The 18,482-nt window shown below is 46.0% G+C and overlaps 1 protein-coding gene across 1 annotated transcript in view; it reads left to right on the top strand.

Moving 5' to 3' along the window:
• wdr90 (WD repeat domain 90) overlaps positions 1-18,482 on the top strand; it is a 146,663-nt gene that overhangs the window by 12,826 nt on the left and 115,355 nt on the right. The window contains exons 6-9 of the mRNA XM_033040329.1: positions 5,508-5,678; positions 7,907-8,024; positions 10,791-10,861; positions 12,327-12,436. Of these exons, the coding sequence (XP_032896220.1) occupies positions 5,508-5,678; positions 7,907-8,024; positions 10,791-10,861; positions 12,327-12,436 (470 nt within the window). The remainder of the gene's footprint in view (positions 1-5,507; positions 5,679-7,906; positions 8,025-10,790; positions 10,862-12,326; positions 12,437-18,482) is intronic.

Here is an 18,482-nt window from a genome sequence, read left to right as displayed (position 1 = left end):
CTTTTCAAAAAGGGGGGTGGCATGACAGGATTACAAAAAACTTAATGTGAAATAATGTGCGCGCTGCGCACATCACGAGCGCGAAGCATGAAGTCCCTCGATGACAGGGTCCAGGGCCCGCTTAAGGGCCCTGGAAGCTCAGGGGTTTTAGATGCTCTCTGATGCATTCTGAGCCTTATTTTGGAGCATTTTTGCACCAAATTTATGACCAATATTTCAGAAATTAACAGGAACCTGAGAGGTAGCTTTTTCACACAAAGGGTGCTGGGTGTATGTAACGAGCTGCCAGAGGAGGTAGTTAAGGCTGGGACTATCCTAATGTTTTAGAGACATTTGGACACGTACATGGATAGGACAGATTTAGATGGATATGGGCCAAACGCGTGCGACTGGTTTAGATGGGACATGTCGGTCGGTGTGGGCAAGTTGGGCTGATGGGCCTGTTTCCACACTGCATCATTCTATGACTAAAAAGTGAAGAAGAAAAATTCATGTAGATAAGTAGAGTAGATTTGAAAGAGGAGTGAAATGTAAAGGCAGAGAGAGGTTTATGGGTGGAAAGGAACATAGGAAAGGAGGGGGGAAGAGTGGGCTTGGGCAGATGGGTGAAGGGGAAATAGTCACAAAGTGCTGGGGTAACTCAGTGGGTCAGGCAGCATCTGCGGAGAATATGAATAGGCGACGTTTCACAGAGTGCTGGAATAACTCAGCGGGTCAGGCAGCATCTGTGGAGAACATGGATAGGTGACATGTCACAGAGTGCTGGAGTATGCCTTTCCTGGGTGCCTTTCCTGGGTCGCCGCGCTGGAACTCCAGTATGCTGGGACCGCCGATAAGAACATTGTGGAGCCGCGGTTCTGTGGAGCGGCCAGCTGCGACGCTGAACGTTACATCCCGGAGCCTGGGATCTCTTGCTGAGATCGCCAGTGTGCGGAGCTCCGTCCGGCGCGGTCTGTTGGCTTGGAAGCCGATGGGAAGGCGGCCGTTCCTGGCACCCCAAGCCGCTGGGGGTTCTCCCGACGCCGGACGCCGTGGCGGCGACTGTGGAGGCCTCAATAGGCCCGACTTTGGGTGGACAAGAGGATGGGGACTGGACTTTGTGCCTTCCCCCGCAGTGGGAATCACTGTGGGGGGATGTTTTTGTGTTGAACTTTTTGAATGCTATGTTGTATTTTTATTAGTGTGCTGCAAGGACATCAGAATTTCCCCTGAATAAGGGGTTTAATAAAGTTTAATCTAATCTAATCTAACTCAGTGGGTCAGGCAGCATCTCTGGAGAAAAGGTATAGATTATATTTTGGGTCAAGAACGTTCTTCAGTAATATTCATGATGTGACATGCATAGACATTCCTGAATGATACCCAAACCATCGTGAGCTACTTTGTTATGGTGCTTGCCCTCCCCTATAACATCTGCTGCCTTGGGTGATGCAGGACAGGACACAAGCTTTGGGACACGGTGTGAAGCTGTATCCGTCTGTCCCAGCCTGGTAAAAACCTGGATGGAGTGGATTTGGAGAGGATGTTTCCACTAGTGGGAGAGTCTAGGACTAGTGGCTACAACCTCAGAATTAAAAGACATTCCTTTAGGAAGGAGATGAGCAGGAATTTCTTAAGTCAGAGGGTGGTGAACTGTGGAATTCATTGCCACAGACAGCTGTGGAGGTCAGGTCAATGGACGTTTTTCAGGAGGAGATTGATAGATTCTTGATTGATACGGGTGTCAGAGGTAATGGGGAGAAGGCAGGAGAATGGGTTTGAGAGGGAAAGATAGAGCCGTAGAGTGATACAGTGTAGAAACAGGCCCTTCGGCCCAGCATGTCCCATCTGCACTAGTCCCACCTGCCCACGTTTGATCCATATCCCTCCGAACGTGTCCTATCCATGTACCTGTCTAACTGTTTCTTAAATGTTGCGATAGTCCCTGCCTCAACTACCTCCTCTGGCAGGTACACAAAATTGCTGGAGGAACTCAGCGGGTGCAGCAGCATCTATGGAGCGAAGGAAATAGGCGACGTTTCGGGCCGAAACCCTTCTTCAGACTGATGGGGGGTGGGGAAAGAAAGAAGGAAAAAGGGAGGAGGAGGAGCTCCGCCTTAACCTACCTGACCTCCCGGTGGCTCAGCACTTCAACTCCCCCTCCCATTCCCAATCCGACCTCTCTGTCCTGGGTCTCCTCCATTGCCAGAGTGAGCAACAGCGGAAATTGGAGGAACAGCACCTCATATTCCGTCTGGGGTCCTTGCGCCCTTATGGCATCAACATTGAATTCCCCCAATTTGGCTAGCCTGTGCTGTCCCCTCCCCTTCCTTCACCCTCTAGCTGTCTCCTCCCACCCTCCCATCCGCCCGCCCTCGGGCTCCTCCTCCTCCCCTTTTTCCTTCTTTCTTTCCCCACCCCCCATCAGTCTGAAGAAGGGTTTCGGCCCGAAACGTCGCCTATTTCCTTCGCTCCATAGATGCTGCTGCACCCGCTGAGTTCCTCCAGCAATTTTGTGTACCTTCGATATTCCAGCATCTGCAGTTCCCTTTTGAATACCTCCTCTGGCAGCTTGTTCCATACACCTACCACCCTTTGTATGAAAAACATACCCCACAGATTCCTATTAAATCTTTTGCCCTTCACCTTAAACTTATGTCCTCTGCTCCCCTCGATTCACTTACTCTGGGCAAAAGACTCAACCAGATCTATTCAAATCATGATTTTATACACCTCTATTAGATCATCCCTCATCCTCCTATGCTCCATGAAATAGAACCCCAGCCCACTCAACCTCTCCCTATAGTTCTGGCTCTCTAGTCCTGGCAGCATCCTCATGAATCTTCACTGTACCCTTAACAGTTTGATGACATATTTCCTATAACATGGTGCCCAGAACTGAACACAATACTCTGAATGCTGCCTCACCAACTTCTTATGCAACTGCAACATGACCTCCCAACTTCTATACTCAGCCTGGCCCGTCACAGAAACGTCACAGAACAGGGCAAGATGAGCAAGTTTGCTGATGATACAGAAGTGAGTGGTTTTGCAGATAGTGAAGATGGTTGTGAAAGATTGCAGCAGGATCTGGATCAATTAGCCAGGTGGGCAGAGGAATGGTTGATGGTTGCATGGTTCCTTGAAAGTCGTGTCGCAGGTATATCAGGTGGTCAAAAAGTATTTTGGCACTTTGGCCTTCATCGGTCAGAGTATTGAGTATAGATGTTGGGAGGTCATGTTGCAGTTGTATAAGACTTTGGTGAGACCGCATTTAGAATATTGTGTTCAGTTCTGGGCACCATGTTATAGGGAAGATGTCAAACTGAAAAGAGTACAGAGATCCCCATCCTGGATCAGTCCAATCAGGGTTGTGTCATCCGCAAACTTGAGAAGCTTGTCAGAGGTGTCTGTGGAGGTGCAGTCATTGGTGTGGCGAGAGTAGAGGAGAGGGGAGAGTACGCATCTTGCGGTGCTCCTATGCTGAGCGTTTGCGGGTCCGAGATATGCTTTCCCACCTCACATGCTGCTTCCTGTCTGTCGGAAAGCTGGTGATCCACCGACAGAGGGGTTCAGGCACAGTCAACTCAGAAAGTTTGGAGCGTAGTAGCTCTGGCACAATGGTGTTGAATGCAGAGCTAAAATCAATAAAACAAAATCCTCGCATAGGTTCCCTGGCGGTCTAGGTGCTGGAGGATGAAGTGCAGGCCCAGATTGACTGCGTCATCCACAGATCTATTGGCCCAATATGCAAAATGCAGACGGTCCAGCAGAGGAATTGTGATATTTTTCAGCTTGGCCAGCACAAGCCTTTCAAGGGTCTTCATGACTACAGAGGTCAGTGCGACCTGCCTGTAGTCAATAAGACCAGTAATCCTTACCTTTTTGGGTACAGGGACAATAGTGGAGACTTTGAAGCAAGCAGGGACTGGTTAAAAATGAGTAATTGGGTGTGAAGTGGTGATTGGAGTGGGGTGGGTGTAGAAGGCCCCAGTCTTTGCAGACTGAGGTCAGGCTGGTTGGTTGGGGTGGAAAGGGTCATTGGGGTGGAAAGGGACCACTCTTTTCACACTGGAGTCTTGCCTTAAGTAGGTGTGAAGTGGTGAATGGGAAGGAGAAGGTGCAGGGTCCATTCTTTGCAGACTGGGGTCTGGCTGTGTTTGTTGGGGAAGGGGTACCAGGGTTACGTTTCTGATTTTCAAACCTGCAGTAAAACTCATTTAGGTCGTTCGTCAGCTGACGATTGTCCAAAGAGCGGGGGGCTTTCCTCTTATAGCTGGTGATTTCTTGCATGCCCTTCCAAACTGAAAAAGAGTAATTTGCTGAGAACTTGCTCCTCAACTTCTCAGAGTACCTTTCCTTGGTAGCTCTGATTCCTCTTCTCAGCTCTTTATCGATTAGGCTATCTTTTAACTCTTTAACGATTAGGCTATCGGCTTGACGCATATTTGCCCCCCACCCCCCACCCCCCCCCCCCGATCTCGAAATTGAAATGTTACATTTGTATATAATGATCCCATTAAAATGTGTATTTATGTCACAAACTATGGAATTCATATTTTTCAGTATTGTTATCAAGGAAAAGAAAGCAGTTCCAATTGTTTGATATTATTTGATATTGTTTAATATTATTCATATGGAGGAGAAAATATAATAGCTCTAAAACCTACCTTAATTTTGCAATCTCACTACAGATAATCCCCCTTTCCCTCTCCCCTCCCCCATCTCTCTCCCTCCCCCATCTCTCTCTCTCCCCTCCCTTCCTCTCTCTCTCTCCCACTCCCCCCTCTCACATCCCCCCCCTCTTTCTTGTGGGGGGGGGGGGGAAGATGAAGGTGGTGTGGGCCCAGCGGGGGTGGCGGGGGCCCAGCGGGGGTTAGTGGAGGTGGCGTGGGCCCTGAGGGGGTGGCGTGGGCCCAGCGGGGGCCCTCGAGGGTGGCGTGGGCCCAGCAGGGGTGGCGTGGACCCAACGGGGGTCAATGGGGGTGGCGTGGACCCAGCGGGGGTGGCGTGGGCCCAGCGGGGGTCAGCGAGGGTGGCGTGGACCCAGCGGGGGTGGCGTGGGCCCAGCGGGGGTCAGCGAAGGTGGCGTGGACCCAGCGGAGGTCAGCGGGGGTGGCGTGGGCCCAACGGGGGTGGCATAAGCCCAGCCGGGGTGGCGTGGGCCCTGTGGGGGTCAGCGGGGGTGGTGTGGGGAGAAGATGGCTTGGGCCCCGGCGGCGGGGGGAGGTGAGGGGAACGGGCTCCGCCGCAGCGGCGTCTGGTGTTTGGGTTACAGCCGTTGGGTTCAGATTCAGCCACTCTTGCCCGGCGACGGGAGAACAGAGAAGTGGCCATTTTCAAAGTGGAAGCGTTGATTTCCCCCCCCCGCCGATTTTTTTTGGTGATTTTTTCTTAGGGGGGGGTAAGGGGGGTGCGGTAGCACCCAATGCACCCCCCCTTCGGACGGCCATGGATACAAATCGGCTAGCTGTATTGATTTATTGCTTGTTGATAAGCTTGTAATTCTTCCCTTTTCCTTTCAACAGACCTGGTTGGCCTTGCTCCTGTTGGTGTGAAGTGGACATGTCTGATCATGGACCTTCATTATATTTTGTTGTTTTATCTAAAGAGACACTACAGCCACCTGAAAAGCATTAAACTTTGCTCTAATATGTATGTAAAGAACATCTTCACCAGTGACTTGTTATTTGAGCCAAGTAAGTAATCACATCATTCTCGTGGACTGAGCGAGGAATACAATGGCAGTTCTGTGATATCACAGTGATTGTGTGATGGTTGATATTTGGTGATGTTGTGAGGTGCATAAGAAAATTAAATTGTGGTTGTGCACAATATTATGAGATAATTGCTGATGAACAGTAATTTGACGTCTTAGATCAAAAGATCGTAAATTAGCCCCCATTTCTGTATCCAATTATTCTTTAATAATTTATGGATTTTTCCTTCTGTAGTTTAAGTACAGTCTGATCAAGCTAGATGCAGGAATTTCCTGACATCATTGGGGACAGGTTTGCAGAAGCGACAGCACAGCGAGATCCCAGGGTATTGGATGCAGACATAGCATTTACCTCTGTACATTGCGTTGCCCTGGCTACACATGACTCGTCGCCTGATAACGGTGGGAGGCTCCTGTTGCACCCGCATGCTTCCGATTGCGGGAGCAGAGATAGTGAGCCCGGATTTTCTTCCAGATTTTCCTACATTCACATTTGTCAGATCTTTGCCCACTCACTTGACCTATCTCTTTATTGTATTTTTATGTGTTCCTCAAAACTTACTCTTTGTTCTCTTTGCAACATTAGCAAATTTATCAACCTTGCGTTCGTTACCTTCATCTATGTCATTTACATATAATCCAAATGGCATTCCGTACATTACAAAAGATCCATTCATGCAAATCTTCTGTTTCGTGTTAGTCAGCCAGTTCTATCCATATATGTTACCTCTTATACAATGGGCTTTTGTTTTCTGCAATTATCTTTTACTCAGCAAGCTGAGAAAATCAGTCAGATAACACAATAATAGAATGAGGGGTAAGGCAGAGCCATAAACGACAGCCACCTTGACATATCCTTGTTTGTGTCCAGGTAATTTCATTTTTAGGTCAAGGAAGGTCAGTATCATGAATCATGCAGGAATTGAAGACGCCATTCCAGTGTGCTGGTTATTTAAAAAAAACGTGTTTTTGGATTCATTGAAACATAGAAACAAGGAAAATAAATGCACGAGTAGGCCATTCGGCCCTTCGAGCCATTCAATATAATCATGGCTGATCATCCTAAATCAGTATCCCGTTCCTGCTTTCTCCCCATATCCCTTGATTCCGTTAGCCCTAAGAGTTATATCTAACTCGCTCTTGATAACATCCAGTGAATTGCCCTCCACTGCCCTCTGTGGAAGAGAATTCCACAGATTCACAACTCTTTGGGTGAAAACGTTTTTCCTCATCTCAATGGCCTACCCCTTATTCTTAATCGGTGATCCCTAATTTTGGATTTCCCTCCCCGGGAACATTTTTCCTGCATCTAGCCTGTCCAATCCCTTAAGAATTTTATGTTTTTATAAGATCCCCTCTCATCCATCTAAATTCCAGTGAATATAAGCCCAGTCGACCCATTCTTTTATCATATGTCAGTCCTGCCATCCCAGGAATTAACCTGGTGAACCTACGCAGTACTCCCTCAATAGCAAGAATGTCCTTCCTCAAATTAGGAGACCAAAGCTGCACATATTACTCCAGGTGTGGTCTCACCAGGACCCTGTAAAATTGCAGTAGGACCTCTTTGCTCCTATACTGCCTGCTGTACCTGCATGCTTACTTTCAGTGACTGATGTATAAGGACTCCCATGTCTCGTTGCACCTCCCCTTTTCCTAATCTGACACCATTCAGATAATAGGTAGTCACAAATGCTGGAGTAACTCAGCAGGACTGGCAGTATCTCTGTAGAGAAGGAATGGGTGACGTTATTTCTTCTCTCCAGAGATGCTGCCTGTCCCATTAAGTTACTCCAGCATTTTGAGTCCACCTTCGATTTAAACCAGCATCTACAGTTATTCTAACCATTCAGATAATAATGTGCTTTCTTGTTCTTGCCACCAAAATGGATAACCTCACATTTATCCACATTATACTGCATCTGCCCACTCACCCAACCTATCCAAGTCACCCTGCAACCTCATAGCATCCTCTTCGCGGCTCACACTGCCACCCAGCTTTGTGTCATCCGCAAACTTGGAGATTTGGACATGTTACATTTACGTGGACCAAAAATAAACATGACAGTATTCAGTTCCTTTCGAAACAAGTCTTGGGTCCTCATTTGTAGCTTCTGAAAGTAAAGGTCAATGGTAACTGATGAAAGACACCCAAACCGTGTCAGTATGTGCCACTTCTGCATATAATTCTTCATTTATGCATTTCAGGTGTGACAGTCCATGAGGCGAAGCGGGCAGGACTGCATGATGTATCTCCAATGCCAAGAGAAATGGCTTTTCTTGTACCCAAAGGAGAAAACTGGCACGATATTTATGATTGTATCAGGTCAGCTTCACTGTGCAATAAGAGGGAATACTGTGGTCACGTGATGTTTTATATTTAAAAAAAACAGATCTGAAAATCTACTACTTGCAACCAAACCGTGCTACCCCAGTCTAGGTCCTCTTTCATTGTAGTGGTATGTGACTGTCTTAACCGACTGATATTTAAAAAAAGGGATTGAGTAAGGATGGAGTACTGAGTGAGGATGACTGAAGTTTGGTATCCGAGAATGTGACCATGAATTTCTACGTGCCATCTCTGGATCTGCAACTTGAAATTTGCATCAAATATGAAGCCTTTAATACAGAAAACTGTCCCAAGTACTGCAGTGCTGATCTTAAAAAAATTGAATTGTTAGGCAGATTAACCCAGAAATTAGGCAAATTACCTTCATGAAGGGTGGTGAAGGTGTAGGTATGGATTAAGTGGCACTTATTAAGGCAATCTAAAACTTGAGACCAGAGTCACTAACAGGACAATGACTTTCTCTAAAAGTAAAAATGAAATTGTAGCTTTAAATAAACTACTTAGGAAGTCAGGCAGCAACTGTTATGGAAGAAAAAGAGTTAGTGTTCCCAAGTTGGTGACATTTCATCAGAACTTGAAAATTAAATAAATCAAAATGTTTTAAGAAGGGTGAGGACCAAAGAGAATATAAATGATTCTGACAAAGAGTTTTCATCATGAAACAATAAATCTGTTTTTCTTTTCACGGATGCTGTGAACCTGTTGAGTGTTTCCAACATTTTCTGTTTCATTTCAGATTTCTAGCATCTGCAGTTACTATTTTTTTCATTTATGAGATAATAATGGGAATGTGAATGGGAATAATGGGAATGTGAAACAGTGGAGACTCAGAGAGCTAGATGACACCCTAGTTGGCACCATCTAAGAGAGCCAATGTTTGCTAATCATAGTGGATTTGTCTGGAAGAGATATAAGTAACTGTTCATGAATTAATAGTAATAGTAATAGGTTCTTTATTGTCATTATAACATGTAAACATGTACAACAAAATTTAAAATGCTAACCAATCAGTGCACCATTCACACATTATCTAAAAGCTAACGATACGTAAAAGAGAAATATCTAAAATAAACAACTGAAATAAATAACATGAAAGAAAAAGCATAAACACACAACCATACATTCTTCTGTCGATTTCACAATCCCTTTGGTATGTAGCGCACCTGCGCTTATTTGGTGGCTATATTAAGTGTAGTTATTGCTGTGGGATAAAAACTGTTTTTGAGTCTGTTTGTCCTGGTCCTCATTGATCTGTACCGTCTGCCTGACGGCAACAGTTCAAACAGGGAGTGTCCGGGGTGGGAAATGTCCTTTATAATGTTCTGGGATTTCTTGTGACAGTGGGAACTGTGTAGGTCCTCCAAGGTGAGGAGAGGGCAGCCGACAATCTTCTGGGCGTTGTCAATAGCCCTCTGGAGCGCTTTCCTCTTAGCCGCTGTGCAGCTGGTGTACCACACGCATACACAGTATGTTAGGATGCTCTCTATGGAGCACCGATAAAAGGACAGCAGCAGTCTCTGGGTGATGTTGTTCTTCCTGAGCACCCTCAGGAAGTGCAGTCTCTGCTGGACCTTTTTCAGCGGCGCAGAGGTGTTCACGCTCCATGTCAGGTCCTCCTCAATGTGGATTCCCAGGAAGCGGAAATCCGCCACCCTCTCCACACAGTCCCCTCTGATGATTAATGGTGTAATGTCCGTTTTCTTCTTCCTGTAGTCTATTATGAGCTCCTTGGTCTTTGAAGTGTTGAGGAGCAGGTTATTCTCTCCACACCACACTGTCAGCTGCTCCACCTGAGCCCCACCACCATGGTGTCATCCGCGAATTTGACAATGGTGTTACTGTGATGGGCGGGGGTGCAGTCCTATGTGTAGATGGTGTAAAGCAGGGGGCTCAGCACGCAGCCCTGTGGAGAGCCGGTACTGAGGCTGAGGGCCGTGGATGTGTGATGGCCCACTCTGACAATTAGGACAGAGAAGGAAATAAAGTAACAAAACTGGAATTGTGGGATGCAAAACAATTCAGTTGTTGAAAATCTGAAATTTGTTTTTCTCTCCACAGTTGTTGCCAGACTTGCTGAGTATCTCCAGTATTTTCTGTTCTTAATACACCCTGGTATAGTTAGGGAAGAGGCATAGCTCAAAGATATCTTCAGGGGAATCACAGAAATGTACAATTCACCAAAGCTGTTGGGCTGTAGGCGTTCACAGGGGTGTATAACAGGATATTATTTTTGTTGCATGTGCATTTTGGAATGGGAGTTGGTTGCTTATGGTGGTTAAATGTGCCAAATAGGCAAGTGCATTGGGCAGTCCACTCTAACCCATTGATTTTCACAATTAACCTGAGATTCAACTTGAGCAATGAGTTGTGATTTGCTGGTTACTATTTAATTACATTAATGTGAATTTGTTAATTTAACTGAATGTCGTGGTTTACTCTGTTTCTGGAGCTTGATAGTAAAAAAAATATTCAAACAATTGACAAGAGGAACAATTTAATTGCCATTGCCTTCTTGGCTGACTAAAAGATTTTCTTCACAGAAACTCTGCAGTTCACTTAACACTAAAGTACATCTGTGTAAAAAGGATTAATTATATCTTGTTCCACGTAGTACATGCAAAAGAAAACCCCCAACACAAATTGAAGGGAATCTAAACTTAAAAAAAAGTAAATTCTGACCTAATCCATTTGACTTTATAGTGCTGCAACTAGATGTAATTTCATTTATATGTTTATCTTTAGATTTCCTTCAGATGGAGTTAAGATGCCATACGACTCAATTCAGAAGGGACACACAAGCCCACATAAAACAGGTTAGAAACACTGTTAATTTAATTTCAAGATAAATGTGAAGTATTTCAAAGATCTTAAGGTTTTATATTCTTAGTTCTTTTACTGGCACCATAATTTAAAAAAAAATTGACATTGCAAAGGACTAAGTAAAGATAGCGAATCTAGTTTGTAATAGGTGTGCTTAGAGTGGAATAAAGCTCTTTCATAATTAATTACCCTCACAATTTGGAGACCTATGGTCATTCAATAGTAATCCATGGAGAACTCGACCACATCGTGCTCTGAGAGAAATCAGGGATACTGGAAATATTCTCGGTAACTATGTATGTGGGAAGTATGGCCAGATGTAACACTTGACTGACCATACTGGATAACTGGATTCACTGTAATAATAATAATAATAATAAATTTTATTTTCGGGCGCCTTTCAAATCGCAAGGTCACCTTACAAAGATTAAACAGAAGAGAAAAAAAACATATAGTCGGAGAAAAATAAATAATAAGGACATCATCAATACACATATTAAAGATAGAAATCGCTCCAAAGACACAAAATCAAAAAATCAAAAAAAACACAATGTGAAGAGAGAGCAGCGGCAGCTAAAGCGCGCCAGCGTCCACTCTCTCTTCCGACAGCCATCTTGGACACAGACTAACAAAGTACCTTACACACAGAAAAATCATCCCCCCACAGTGGTTACCACTGTGGGGGAAGGCACAAAAGTCCAGTCCCCAACCCCAGTTCTCCCAAAAGTCAGGCCTATTAAGGCCACCGCTGTTGCCTCAACGGAGGCCCGATGTTCCTGGCCGTTCTAGCTGGGTGGTCTTGCCCCGGCGTCGGGAGAGTCCTCACAGCGGCTGGGCCACCTGGAACGGCCGCTTCCTAGCAGGGGATTGTCGGCTTCCGAAGCCGACAAGGACGCACCGAGTTGGAGCTCCCAGGCTCCCGATGTTAATGTCGGTGCCGCCCGCTCCGCAGACCCGCAGCCCGGAGGTGTTGCTCTCGGCGGTCCAGCTCACCGGAGCTCCAGCGCGTCGATCCAGCGCGGCGACCCAGGCAAGGCATCGCCCGCTCCGCGATGGCGCTCCAGCGCTGTGCTGCCACCGAAGCCGAGGTGTTGGGCGGTCCCCACCAGGAAACGGCGCTCCAAGCCCGCTGGTAGGCCACGAGGACGGGTCGACGGGCAGCCCAGAGAAAAAGCTGCCTCACTGGCCAGGTAGGGACCTAGAAGTAAGGTTACCTCCTTCCCCCCCACAATAAGAAGTCAATTTCTCCGGCAGATAATGGGATTGAGAGGGAAAGATAGCCAAGATTGAATGGTGGAGTAGACTTGATGGGTCTGCTCTTAGAACTTATGAGCTTAGTGATAGAAAGCACAGTATAATGGTAGATTTATTTTGCTTGGAAGTCTCTGATCAGCATCAAAACCTTGCATCTCTTTGTGCTATGTTTTAATTTATAATTTTTAATTTTGCCTTGTCTAGGTCATTCAACACATTACACTCCAATTAGAACGAATTCTCACACAGTGAGCGTCAGTAAGGCTGTCAAAGACAGAGTTTCCCTCATCCAACAAATTACCAGCCCAGAAGCAGTGAGTACCTGACAAAGCAATGGCATTCTGCTGACTGGATACTTAAGCGTTTTTATTCATTATCTAATCATGCACAAGAGATATCAAGATTCTGAGTGGTTTCAGAAGATTATTTTTGAAATAGAGCTAGCTACCATTGTTATGTACAGTGTTTGGGACAAAGACCCATCATTTATTTATTTGCTTCTGTACTCCACAATTTGAGATTTGTAATTGGAAAAAAATCACATGTGGTTAAAGTGCACATTATCAGATTTTATTAAAGGGTATTTTTATACATTTTGGTTTCACCAAGTAGAAATTACAGCTGTGTTCATACATGGTACTCCCATTTCAGGACACCATAATGTTTGGCACACGTGGCTTCACAGTTGTTTGTAATTGCTTAGGTGTGTTTAAATGCCTCCTTAATGCAGGTATAAGAGAGCTCTCAGCACCTAGTCTTTCCTCCAGTCTTTCCTTAGATTAGATTAGATTCCTTTATTTGTCATTCAGACCTTTCGGTCTGAACGAAATTTCGTTGCCTGCAGCCATACATATAATAATAAATAACAAAACACACAATAAACACAAATTAACATCCACCACAGTGAGTTCACCAGGCACCTCCTCACTGTGATGGAGGCAAAAGTCTTAAGTCTCTGTCTCTTCCCTCCTTATTCTCCCTCTGCGCTGAGGTGATCCAGGCCTCCGATGTTGTTACCCCACCTTGCGATGGTAAATCAGGTAAGTCAGTCCCGCGGCTCAACCGAGCTCCGCGAACGGGCCGGTTCAAGCTCCGCGGCCCGGGATGGTCGAAGCTGCCGAAGATGCCGCCCTCCAGTCCAGCAGACGCAGCTGTTGCCGCGAGAGCTCCGTAAAAACAGGTCACCAACCTGTGACCTGCGAGCTCCCGATGATGTCGTCCACTGGCCCGCGCCGAGCCCCGGGTTCAGATCGCTGCCTCAGCCCCAAGTCGGCCCACCACCACCGGAGCACCGCCTCAGCCCCGAGTCGGGCCGCCAACGCCGGAATGCCGCCGCAGCTCCGAATTCGGCCAGCCTCGCATTGGTAAGTCCTGGCTGGCTCTGCTTCCGGAGCCTCGAGGTCGGTCGCAGTTGGAGGCCGCCAGCTCCGCCATTAGGCCTCAGCGCAGACGGAGGCAGAGAAGGGGGATACGACAGAAAGAGTCGCATTCCCCCGAAGGAAGAGACAAAAAAACATGTTTCACCCCCCCCCCCCCACATAACACAACCTAATAAACTAAAATTTAACGAAAACAAGACAACAACAAAAAACAACAAAAAAAGTAAAAACAGACGGACTGCAGGCGAGCCGCAGCTGTTCAACAGCGCCGCCATTTCCATCACCTTTGGAAATTTTTATTGCTGTTTATCAACATGAGGACCAAAGTTGTGCCAAGGAAAGTCAAAGAAGCCATTATGAGACTGAGAAACAAGAATAAAACTGTTAGAGACATCAGCGAAACCTTAGGCTTACCAAAATCAACTGTTTGGAACATCATTAAGAAGAAAGAGCACTGGTGAGCTTACTAATCGCAAAGGGACTGGCAGGCCAAGGAAGCACTCCACAGATGATGAAAGCAAAATTCTCTCTATAATAAAGAAAAATCCCCAAACACCTGTCCGACAGATCAGAAACATTCTTCAGGAGTCAGGTGTGGTATTGTCAATGACCACTGTCCGCAGAATACTTCATGGACAGAAATACAGAGGCTACGGCCTCTGTCGCAGCGGCCTCTGCAGTCCGTTTGTCTTTTTGTTATTTCTTGTCCCGTTTTAATGTAGTTTTTATTATTTTTTTGATGGGGTATGTGTGTGTGTGTGTGTGTGTGGGGGGGCGGGGGGTGGGGGGGGAAACTTTTAATATCTTTCCCCTGCACGGAGAACCCGACCTTTTCCCTGTCGGGTCTCCGTTGTCGTTGGGGCTGCAACGTGGAGCGGCCTCCAGCAGGAACGTCCTGGAGCTCCAGTCACGGAGCTGCGGAGCTACTCACCATCATGGAGCTGGCCGAGTCCGGAGCGGGTGGAGCTGTGGTGGCGCGCTGCTGTGACCCGAACCCCGGAGATTCGGAGGCTTACCGCAGGTCTGGCAGACAGTAATATCGGGAGCCCGCGGGTCCCTGCTGGGAGACCGCTTTTCGAGGCTTCCGCAACGGCGACTTCTCCCGCCCAAATAGCGGGGTCGAGGATGACCTGGAGCGGGGCCTTACATCATCGCCCGGCGTGGCTTCAACGGCTGCGGGACTTTGTTAGCGCCCGCCGGGGGCTCCAACAACAAGACCCGGAGCGTGGCCTTGCATCGCCCGGCGTGGCTTTAATGGCCGCAGGACAATTGCCATCGCCCGCCGGGGGCTTTGACTCTGACATCGGGAGCGGAATGGGGAGTGCAGGGGAGAGAAGTTTTTTTGCCTTCCATCACAGCGGGGAGGAGATGCGCTGTGATGGATGTCTTGTGTAAATTGTGTTGTGTCTTGGGTCTTTTTTTTCATGTGTGTATGACTGCAGAAACAACATTTCATTTGAGCCTCTATGTATTGTGTATTGTATTGTGTACTCTGCAAGGTGCAAACCACTGGTTAGCTGCAAAAATAGGATGACCAGGTTACAGTTTGCGAAGAAGTACTTAAAAGAGTAATCACAGTTCTGGAAAACGGTCTTGTCGACAGATGAGACGAAGATTAACTTATATCAGAGTGATGGCAAGAGGAAAATATGGAGGAGAGAAGGAACTGCCCAAGATCCAAAGCATACCACCTCATCTGTGAAACACGGTGGTGGGGGTGTTATGGCCTGGGCATGTATGGTTGCTGAAGGTACTGGCTCACTTATCTTCATTGATGATACAACTGCTGATGGCAGTAGCATAATGAATTCTGAAGTGTATAGAAACATCATATCCGCTCAAGTTCAAACAAATGCCTCAAAACTCAATGGTTGGCGGTTCATTCTACATCAAGACTATGATTTCAAACATACTGCTAAAGCAACAAAGGAGTTTTTCAAAGCTAAAAAATGGTCAATTCTTGAGTGGCCAAGTCAATCACCCGATCTGAACCCAATTGAACATGCTTTTTATATGCTGAAGAGAAAATTGGGGACTAGCCCCCAAAACAAGCATAAGCTAAAGATGGCAGCAATACAGGCCTGGCAGAGCATCACCAGAGAAGATATCCAGCAACTGGTGATGTCCATGAATCGCAAACTTCAAGCAGTCATTGCATACAAAGGATATCCAACAAAATACTATGCATTTACTGTGCATTTACACGGCATTGCTTTGCCCCAAACATTATGGTGCCCTGAAATGGGGGGACTATGTATAAGCACTGCTGTAATTTCTACTTGGTGAAACCAAAATGTATAAAAATGGCCTTTATTAAAATCTGACAATGTGCGCTTTAACCACATGTGATTTTGTCTATTACAAATCTTAAATTGTGGAGTACAGAGGGAAATCAATAAATGATGGGTCTTTGTCCCAAACATTATGGTGACAAAGTATTTATAATTATTTAGTATATTTTACAAATTCAAGACATTCCAAAGATTTCACAAGCAATGGCGACCTTTTCGATAAGTGGTAAATGTTATGTGGAGAAATAAACAGCTCTGCAGAACAAAGGTCAGTAAACCCAAAATCTTTTTGTAAAGCACCAGGGGATATTTTAAGTCTTCCTGAAAGACTGTGGAATTTTAGTTTAAAGTTGTATTTGTTCATTTAAGGCAGATGTGTGGCCAGGACCAGGAATATGGCCAATAGCTAGGAGACATGGGCTGGGAATATTAATAGGTCTGTGGTTGGAGCGAGGTATGAAGTCAATATCAAGAACTGAATTCTGGAGTGTCCACCTATTGTCCACCAACAGTTTTTTCTGACTCCACTATGAACCCACTGACTCCTACAGTTATCTATATTCTACTGTAAAATCGCAGATTCACAGTTATCTGGACTCTGCTATAAATTCACCGACTCCCACAGTTATCTGCACTATACCTCCCACCCAATCCCCTACTCTCACTTTCTCTGACTCCACCATATTTGCTCCCTTGATGAGGCATTCCATTATAGGATATCCGAGATGTCCTTTTTCTTTAAATGTGGTTTCCACACTGCAGTTGTACATGGATCTCTCACCCATGTTTCCTCTGTCCCGGATTTCTGCTCTTGCTTCGTTTCTCCTCCCCCCCAGGATGGAACAAAGATAGAGTTACACCGGTCTGTAACTTACACCCTACCAGCCTCCACATCCAACACATTCTGTGACATTTCCGCCACTTTGAATGTGATCCCATCACGAGAACATCCCCACTCATTTTCACTTTCTTCGTAAACCACTTCCTACGCAACACCTTGGTTCAGTCATCCCTTCCCACTCATATCACATCCACCCCAGCACTTGCAGAAGATATAACACTTGGCTTACAACCCCTCCCTCACATCCATCCAGGGACAGTTGCAGTCTTTCTAGGTGAGACGGATGTTCACATGCACCTCCTCTAACTCCATTTATTGCATTTGGTGCTCTCGATGTGGCCTCCTTTACATTGGCAAAATCAAGTGTAGACGAGGCGATCATTATGCCAAACACTTGACAAGGCCTGGATCTGCTGGATGCTAACCATATTAGCTCCCCTCCACAATCCTTACTGACATTTCTATCCTGGGCCCCCTTCATTGCACCTCATATTCCTCTTGGGTAGCTTAAAATCCAATGGTATGAACATTGAATTCACCAATTTTAGAGGGCCCATCCCTGCACTCTAGATGGATGCCCACCCATTTCTCCCATTGCACTCCCCGCCATCCTTTTCCACCTGTATACCTTCCCTGGCTTCACATTTCTACTCATCTTTGGTTATCTCACACCTTTTGTCTTCATCTCTGTCCAGTATCCAACCATCTGCCAATCAAAAAAACTCCCTCACCTGTCTCTGCATATCACTTACCAGGTTTTGTTCCACCATCCCTTCCAGCTGTCTCCTCCCTACTACAAACGGTCTGATGAAGCATCCTGACCCAAAATGTTCTCCAGAGATGCTGCTTGACCAGCTGAGTTACTACAGCATGTTGTGTCTTTTTATGTACTGTCTGAAATCTCTTTTCTGTCATGTATATAGGATAGCTAGTGTGCAATGGCTGCCCACATTATAAAAAAAACATGCACATGTCACCTGCAGTGTTCAGGTACTAGATGATAGCCATGTCACGCACAGATTCTTCAGTGATGTAGGCCTCACACCACTGGGAACCAGGAAGGGAGATGAAGTTATCAAGGATAAAGAGGATTTAATGTCCCCTGGATGGAACACTTTGGAGAAGAACTCATCGGTGGCTCTGCAATTGATGTGAACACCCTTGATCCTGTACCCCGCAGCCTCTGGTTCAGCTTTGCCATCTCTCCTAACCATTAATACGTTAAAATGGGAGCATCCCAACTACAAAAATAACACTGCCTCAGGAGCAGGTACTATCTCCACTGAAGTTTTAAAGCATGACTGAGGAGAACTGTTTGGTCATGAATCCATCATTTCATCATTCGCCTCTGCAAAGAGGATGATATATCAGAGCACCCAAAATGTGGCAATCATAATAATCTTCAGGAAAATAGTTGAAGAGAACGTTCAGTTGCTGTGTGGATTCTGTCCATTGTGGACTTGATCTTCGAGCATGATGACGCCATGAGAAATGCAGGAAGGCACACCAGACTCTACACGTTCTTTCTTGACTTCATTTATGTCTTTGACTCCATCAACCAGTGAGATTATGTGCATCTACTCATTTTCAGTTGCCTATGAAAATGTATATCCATTTTGTGCTTTCTTTATGATGTTATTCATGCCATAATTTTATCTAATGGATCTATAAAACTGAAAACCAGTTTGAAACAAGACTGCTTCATTATTCTCACACAAACCTGCATTTCACCTCTGACCAACTTCCTGAGGAAGTGCAGTTGATCTACAGAAATAATGGAAAGTTGTTTACCCTATGATGACTGTGCTTCGGATCTCAGGATCTCAGGTTTGTCAGTTGTGCATTTGAT

This window comes from Amblyraja radiata, chromosome 22 (assembly GCF_010909765.2).
Source record: "Amblyraja radiata isolate CabotCenter1 chromosome 22, sAmbRad1.1.pri, whole genome shotgun sequence".
In the NCBI taxonomy this organism is placed as follows: domain Eukaryota; kingdom Metazoa; phylum Chordata; class Chondrichthyes; order Rajiformes; family Rajidae; genus Amblyraja; species Amblyraja radiata.
Note: the sequence above shows the minus strand (reverse complement) of the source record. Positions and strands in the feature narration are given on the sequence as shown.